We start from the raw sequence: 8,484 nt of genomic DNA, 5'->3' as shown, positions 1-8,484 counted from the left end.
GTGTTTTCACTAAGATGGCCAAGACCTACTAGGCCTGGGGACTTGGAATATTGATTGAACAGCTTACCATAATTTTTCATATAATTTATTCAAAAGATGATGAATGTTCCCAAGCACAATTTTCAAAAGCTGTTCAAGATCAAAACATGTTTAAAGGAAATCCACATCTTTCATAGATACAGAATTTAAGCTTACAGATATTCCAGAAGGCATCTTCGCATGGAGAATCACACAGTATTACTAACTGCTAAATGCTCTTTCTGGTTTCCTTGTGTTTTCTTGGTACCGTTTCCACTCCATTTATCTTGATCCCGATGAGGTGATGGCAGCCCCTGGCTTGTGCTCACCACCATAAGCCTGATGTAAAGTCAGCAAGCGTTTCCTGCCTTTCTCATAAGGCACCATATGTATCGTGTGTTCCTGCGGCTGTTAGTCATTTAATGAAGAGGCGCCCAGCTGTAGTTAGGAGCACGTGTGATTGGGCCTGCATCTCATTAGTTGATGTCTTTGGCCAGTCAGTCTGGAGTGCAGGGGAAGATGAAGAAGGGTGGGCCTGGGCACATCTTTCACCCATCTGTTAAGCAACCAATAGTCTAACTTCTATTTCTGGAAACTGAAAATGAAGTCTGTAGAAACCTTAAGTATAATTTAGGTTGGGTTTCAGGAGAACCACAAATATTTTAGATGGGACTGAAATGAGTAAAAAAGATTCAAGATAAATGATTTTGAATTCTTAGTCCATAAGTCTTCATTAAAAAATTCAGTTTTGGCCTGGCTCAATGAGGGATCAAGAGGCTAGTTGCCGTGTCCCAACTACAAAAGCTGCCGGTTGGCAGCAAAGGATCAGAGGTTATAGATATAGCTTGATCAGTTCATCGCTGACTGCTGAAGGTGTTAACACGCCCAGGTCTGTAAACAGCAGTGTTATTAAGGAAGGGGCGGTGTAGTCAACCCATGGATGTTCCTCTTTGAGATCCTGTCCAGTCTGTGCAGATTTTAGAGTATCTGCTTTATACTGAGGGAGAAAAAAAAGCACACGTTAGTCTGTTCCAAATATTCACAGCCCTGAACTGGTGGCTTGAGCAGTTAGCATGCCACTTCCTGAAATGCGCTCTGGAAGTGGGGAGATGCCAACTAGCTATACACCACCCTGGCGAGGGCAGAGTGTCGGGTGGGGAAGGCAGGTCGTGGCGGCATATGGGCTAATGGCCTTAGTGTCATGGACAACTTAAACCATGGCTCTCCCCACAGTGTGCTAGATTTACTCCTTCAAACCTTGCAAGATAACAATTTGAAGTAGTGATGGAGTGCTTACTATGTGCCAGGCACTGTGCTAAGCCTTTCCCATGCATTGTCTCATAGAACCCTCAACTCTGTCAGATACAACTGTCCCGTTTTATAGATCATAAAACAAGTTCAGGGATGTTAAAAAGTTGCCCAAGGTCATATGCTAGTAAGTGGTGGAGGTGGGTGCTAAACCCAGAGTTTGATTCAAAACCTTGATCTCTTCAACTTGAGTTAGCTCACTTTAACCCTTTGCAGCACATACACAGTGCTGCTTAAATGAAAGAAAAGCAATGAACTGAAACTTGTGGGACATGTATGAGTCTAAGTTTGCGAACCACAAGGTTGCTAACTAAGGAAGGATTAGCGAAAATAGCTATGAGAACTGAATAACCTAATTGTACCATTCTTAGCACTGCCTTTTCTCAAAAATTTCAGTTTCAACTCAAATACCCCTTCAAAGAAAATAAAATTCTTGCCTTAAACTTATCTGGGACATCTTGCTGGTTTAGTGGGAAGAGCCTTACAAACTTGAAACTTTCTGCAACCACATAAAAAGGCTTGTTCTGGGCTTTGGCACACACAGCCATCTGGTTGGTTCCAATCTGGAAAATCAGAGAAAACAGAGAAGGATGAGATTCTGTAAGGTAAGTGGAAGTAAGAAAATGTATGAATGAACATATATATAATTCTGGCTTTGGAATTAAAGACAACCTTTAGAAAATATGATAAACATTCATAAAACCTTTCCAAACCAAGCAATGGATAGAGAAATTGTAATAAAATACATTCAGGTCAAATATGCTCAAGGTGGAAAAAAACCCAACTCCATTGGAAGCTCATTTTGAATAAATGTAAATTACATTCTCTTAATTTATACAGATCAGGCTCCAAAGCAGAAATAAATTTGACCAAAATGAAGTTTCTTGATTGACCACTGCAATGGCTTAGGGACACTGGGAAGTAATTCAATATCATGATGACGTCCTAAAGCCAAGCAGGATTAGGAGACTGAATGTGCCATCAATACACGATTCCGTTCTGGCATCCTGGGTCAGCCCTGAGCGAGGAACTGTGGACACTGATGCGCCTACCTTGTTAATAATTCCTCCATTTTCAACAACTCCTTCGGCACCAACTATCACAAGGTCTGCTCTCTCCATGATATAGCTAAGGAAATTAAAAAAAAAAAAAAGTTTTTATGGTTTTTTCTTGGCTTCTGTTAGCATCATCATGATCTACAAAGATCATTTTCACCATGGTAAGTTCCTCCCATAACTACCTTTCTTCAAAAGAGCACCTAACACAAGACAATCGCCCCTGGGCATTGAGTCATGTTGCCAGAGGCAACACAATCCCACCGTCAGATAGACATTTGAGCCTGCCGCTCAGTACACGCACACATGCATACATGTGTAACCGAAACAAGAATTTCATGACAAATTTGTCCTTATTACATATGGTGCACCCTATTTCCTATTCTACTTCAATACCTACAAAACAAATTTAAAAACCCAGTGTGATCTGAAGTTGGAAAAAAAGTGTTATACAATTTTAGAACTGTAGTAAGGTGAGGGCAAATATGTATTTTATAACAAGCAGTTAGCAGAATCCCTCAAAAAGTTTACTCAAACATACTCCTAATTTCCTTAATCATCTCTTATATGTTTTCTTTCTATGAGATCATCACTCCAGTTTTCTCTTGAAAAATATGCAGACAATCCAAGTAACATCTTACTGTGGTTTAGGAGGGAAGTGGCACAGGTGAGACGAGAGTCCCAGCACACCACTGAGGACATTTGTATTTCAGGATGAAGGGAGAGCCCTGATTACATGTTCTGACCTTTATGCCTTGTTCTTAAAATGTACTTTTTAAAATAATACTATGGAAACAGCTCCTATTTTCCCTAACACCCTATAGTTGTTTTCTGTGTACACTATCAAGACCTAAATTATAATGAGTTTGCTGGTTTAATGGAGCTGTTAATTAAGAGGTGGGATGCTACCCAGTGCATTTTATGGATGGCCTTCAAGCCTTCCATCTGAAAACCCTGCTCCAAGCTGACCCTGGGAGTGTCTGAGGAAAGGTGATTATGGCTGGCAAAGATGGACACTTACCCAACAGCAGCATCCAGGACCACGGTGACGGGGACATTGAGGTGGCAGAGCGCTTTGGCCATTTTCTTACTGAAGATGACATTTTGAGAGTATTAGAGAAAGACACAGAAAGTCTTGTATGTATGATGAGTGAGGAGTCACTTAATTTGGACAGTGATAAGTTATATCAGGTGGAAACACAACATTAATGGATTAAGGAGCAAATCCCAAGACTTTGGACTAAGGCAACAAGAATTTGGGTTCTTGAGAAATACATATTTCAGGGAAACTATGTTCTTTGGGACTCTGGGTTATAGATGCAAATTTGGAATAAAGAAGAAAGTCTTGATTTTGTTATTTTGTGGATAGATGGAGATGTGAATGATCTATTCCTTGATAAAAACAATCTTTCAGTCAACACAATCTCTTGTTCCTCTGATTTAACTATATAAATAAAAACCCTAGCTCCTGTACTGCAATCTATGACAGATTTATGCTGATTTTTAGCTTGACAGTGGTTTTCTTTCTGGGGTGGGAAAGGGCACACTCAGACAATGCTGATGGATAAACAGGGGTACTTTCTTGTTCCTTTTGTGATGGAGTCTAATCCTCAGCTTGTGCATTAAAATGACTGCTGGGCACTTAACCAAATGGAAAGATACTTGCCCTGATAAATCAGGCTGAGATTCTGTAATGTACACACTGAAACGCTTCTTGGCTGCCACGGCTGCTTCCAGGACTCTCAGGACCACTCTTGAGTAGGCATGAGTTAATATTCTCTGTGGACCGAGAAAGCTTGGTCAAATGGGTAGGCTTTCCTGTGATCACCATATTGTCTGCTGCTGTAATGCCTGTTTCTGGGGCCCTAAGTCTTCTCCATATTCTTCCTGCATAAATCAACTATAATCAAAAAGGAGAGCCTTACTAGTATACTATACTTTCAAGCCTACATACAGGGCCAGAGAAATATATTATGGATTTACCCTCCATAGCAGGTGCAGAAGAGGAATCCCCACACAGTGTTACTCATAAGCCACAAAGGCCTTTGTATTTGAAGGCTCTAGATGAGTTCCTTTGGGTTAGTTTTTCCTATTTCTAAGACAAGAGTTCCACAATTGAGCCTACAGACACCAGACATGTAATGTAAATAATTGAAGTGGGCTGGGTGGGGCCAGCAGCAAAGTGGAAAAGCTAAGGGAGGTCAGGGGCTCATGAATTCCAGACATTTGTTGTCATGTGGTCTTACTGTTGCCAGATCATCTGATTTTTCTAGAGAAGCTGAAAATCTGATATTTAGATATTGGTAATTAAAAAAAAATTATAAATACTGTTTGAGATAAATACAAAATATTTGTGGGCTGGACATAATTTGCAAACACTTAGTATCTTCTAAGGAAAGAGCACAGAGAACTGAAAAATGCAAGATGGAAGGAGATCGTTCTCTAGCTCCTTTTTTGGTCTCACCTGAGAGTTTGTTAGAAATGTAGGTTCTCAGACCCTACTCCAGTCTGACTGAATCAGAATCTGCATTTAATAAGATCCTTACATGATTCATCTGCATGTTCAAGTTGATCAGCTCTGCTCTGAATTTAGTCCAAATCTGCCAAAGTAGGAAGTTATGCACATATTGAAGTACACTAAAGCAAATGAAACCTGCGATACTGACAGCACAGCAAGCCTGCCAGAGGGGATGGCCTCAGCAAGAGGCAGTTATACCCGTGCCTCCACTTGGCAAAAAAAGGCTTGTTTGCAGCTGGCTTCTGTACAAGTTCCACTCAAATTATGTCATTTAATTAATAATGAACTTCAAAGTTTGGGAAGGGGGGGCAATAAAACTAAAGACAAGATTTAAGAGTCAAACGCAAGTAAATTTATGGTCAGTGGAGGCTTAGGCAGCAAAAAGGATGTATATGCTGGTGAGATAGATGTTATAAAAATTTTATTACTCCTTTGCTGGGAGACTGGCTTAACTTGAAGCTCCTGCCTTTCCTCACGCAACATAAACACTTAACAGCTTTGCATCTCTGAAACAGCATTTGAAATGAAGTTACAAAGGAAATCTCAATCCAGTGCTACTCTTCACTGAGAGGATGTTCAGCTTTAGTGACAAGAGCTGTTTTGTGCTGATTTAATTCAGATTCATTTAGTATAGATCCACTAATAAACATACCTCTTTAGTAAAACATCTTATTAAATCAAGAACCACCTATGCTGTCCCAGAGTTTTTCTAGAGTTTGTTAAAATGATAACCATCTATAATAATATCATCTACATTCATATAGTATATAATAGCTACATTCATATAATGCTTATATATGTGCCAGGCATAGTCCCGAGCCCTTTACACCAAATGTCTCATTCAATCCTCACAACAACCCTATGAGGTAGATACTATTAGTACCCTTATTTAACATTTGAGAAAACTGCAGCCCAGAAAGGGTAAGCAACTTGCCCAAGGTCACATAGCAAGTAAGTGGCAGAGCCAGGATTTCACCTCAGGCAGTCTGACTCCAAGGACCTTACACCTAGTTATCACACGTGATGGATAACTACTCACCGCCCCATCTTTGATGAAAGTATGGCACAGATCTGCAATTTTATTTCTCGACAATGATATTCTCCTGAGAAAAAGCTCTCCCCTCTCAATCATGATCTTTTTACATTTGGAGTAATCCTAGGACAAAACAGGCGAAATGAGGGGAGGGGGAAAATCCAGGTAAAGGGAAGAATAATTAGAGCTAAATAGAGAAATGGAAAGGTAACCTGAGGAAAGGCAGGCGCTTACAGAGTATTCCAGGGAGGTAAGGCTGATAAAGCGAAGGAAGAGCTCCCCACCAGAGGATACCGCCACAGAGGAGTCCACGCCACACAGGGTTTCTATGGCACTGGTGAGATTTGCTCTCAGTCCCTGGAGTGTCTCCCCTGGAATGATCAAATGAGGAATGTGATGTTCATTTTAGCATCTCAACTGCTTGTTGGGTCTGAGATTCATTCAGTGAATCAACAAATATTTACTAGGTGCATACTCCAGGCCAAGCACTATTCTAGATGCTAGGGATACATCAATGAATAAAACACACAGATTCCTGCTCTGATGGAATTCCCTTTCTAGTGGAGGAAGCAAGTAATAAACAAGCATGCAAATATAAGCAAGTTAATTACAGATTGTAATGAACAGTAAAGGCAGAATGATGAGTGAGGGGCCACCTGAACTGAACCATAAATAAGAAAGGATCTAGCCACAAAAAGATCTAATGGGAAATGTTCCAAGTATAGACTACAATGCAAAGTCCCTGAGATGGGAATAAACTTGGTATGAAAAACAAAGAGAACTTAGCATGGCTGAAGCACACTTCAGTGAGGGATAGCAAGGAAGGGAATCAAATAGGCGAGGCAGATGAGGTATGCAAGGCAGTATAGGTGAGGCTAAGGTGTTTGGATGTTATTGTAAGTAAAATGGGAAGACACTGGAGATGGTCTCAGAGACACATGTCTGAGGGACAGCCCATCAGAGTGAAGAAACCTTTCTTATTAGGCTTTATTGTTTTTATTGTTGCTGTTGTTGTAATTTTGCTTCTACAGAATGTCAAGCTATACCCAGATGCTTGTCTTTAGGATGCCTAAATTATTAAGAGATCACAATGAATAACATTAATACAGGAATTTATTTTGGGACATTCTCTATAGCACCTGCACAGAATCCTGGACAGACAGATTCTCAATAAACACTTATAAAGCTGAACTATTGCAACAATTTAAACTTCATGGTTAACAAAATAAAATAGTGACTGATTCAAAGCATACTTCATTTATGAAAGGAGATCCTTTTGATGATAACTTGACTCTCTGAATTAAAAGGAGGGCTTGAAGGAAGAAGCTGAGCTTGCAGCTGCATTTACCTTATGTAGGTACACCTACATCTCCCTCTCAACACTTCTAACAGTTACTTGAAGACTTTCCTAAGGCCTGGAGTGTTCAAAGATGACCCCCTTTACCTTTATCTCTCTTCAAGAACTCCAGCAAAGTCTGGATGGCAGCCACTGCTGAGGCCATATCAGGATCTTCTTTCATCTGAGACTTAAAGTATTCAATTAATTCTGGCAGGGAGAAAAAAATGATTAATTAAATTCATTTAGCAGGATGGAAGGCCATAGAGAATGTTAATGATTATAACCTTAAGAAGCAAAACAATTTTTTATATACTTTCTTTTCAGTGTTTGGCTGAGGGCATGATAAATGTTGATGGGAACAGAGATGATGCCATTTATTGTTTACAAGCTTTCTTTCTGATTTTGCAATGGTTATCCGTGTACAATGGTATAAAATTCAAGCTCTGCTAAATGATAGAGAAAAGTAATGTTCTCTCCTATTCCTGACTCCCAGTCCTGAGAGGATCCCAGAGTCAACCACGGGTACCAATTTCTCCTGCACCCTTCCAGCGACAGTCAAGAATATTTACATATACTCGTATGTACCTATATCTAGAGTTCTATCCACTCCCCTTTATTTTATTCTACTTTTTGTACATTTAAGGGACTATTTACATTAGTTTGCAGTTGTTTTTCATAATAAAGCACCTTGGAAGTCATACTAGACGAATACACCAGATATGTCTTAGTCTTCTGATTCAAGGAACAAGTCTAACAGGGCATGGGATCTTATTCCTACTTCACAAAGAGGAAATACAGACTCCGAAGGCCTGCACGCTTCGTCTGAAGTCTCACTTTTTTGGAGGAGGGAATTGGGAAGAAACGCGGGAGCGAGGCGGGGGCCTGTCTGAGGATACTGAGGGCCTATCCCCTAAACACAGGGGCAGCGACAAGGATTTAGTTTGATTGGAGGAAGCATATCCGACTCAGGAGCCTGGACTTGGACAGCCATCTCTCCCGGGGCCCAGCCTCGGCATACGAGGTGGGGGACCCCTGCGCGGCTCGGTTTGGGGCCCAGTAAACCCTTGCCCACCCCGCTTTACCCTTCTTGTCCATGGTGCCCTCCGAACCGCAAAGCCCGAGGAAGCCGGAGGTCCCGCGCCACAGAGACTGACAGCGCACGGCGCTGCTCCACACTCCACTTCCGGCGCTCCGGGGGCGGGGTCGCAGGTAC

At 41.1% G+C, this 8,484-nt stretch overlaps 1 protein-coding gene across 2 annotated transcripts; it reads right to left on the bottom strand.

Moving 5' to 3' along the window:
* Nucleotides 1–69: 69 nt before the first annotated feature.
* Nucleotides 70–8,460, bottom strand: EIF2B1 (eukaryotic translation initiation factor 2B subunit alpha). 2 transcript variants are annotated; one of them, XM_037817099.1, is made up of 10 exons: nucleotides 8,354–8,460; nucleotides 7,377–7,478; nucleotides 6,167–6,303; nucleotides 5,939–6,055; nucleotides 4,928–4,981; nucleotides 4,048–4,160; nucleotides 3,403–3,471; nucleotides 2,379–2,454; nucleotides 1,764–1,889; nucleotides 70–1,015 (listed from the first exon to the last, which is right to left on the bottom strand). In XM_037817099.1, the coding sequence occupies exons 1-10, from the start codon at nucleotides 8,364–8,366 to the stop codon at nucleotides 851–853; spliced, it is 972 nt and encodes a 323-aa protein (XP_037673027.1). In that variant the 5' UTR covers nucleotides 8,367–8,460; the 3' UTR covers nucleotides 70–850. The 2 variants fall into 2 exon arrangements, with proteins under 2 accessions (XP_037673027.1, XP_037673029.1); XM_037817101.1 differs by lacking the exon at nucleotides 4,928–4,981.
* Nucleotides 8,461–8,484: the final 24 nt, after the last annotated feature.

This window comes from Choloepus didactylus, chromosome 23 (genome assembly GCF_015220235.1).
Source record: "Choloepus didactylus isolate mChoDid1 chromosome 23, mChoDid1.pri, whole genome shotgun sequence".
Taxonomy (NCBI): domain Eukaryota; kingdom Metazoa; phylum Chordata; class Mammalia; order Pilosa; family Megalonychidae; genus Choloepus; species Choloepus didactylus.
The sequence above is the reverse complement of the archived record's forward strand: the minus strand, read 5'-3'. Positions and strand labels throughout refer to the sequence as shown.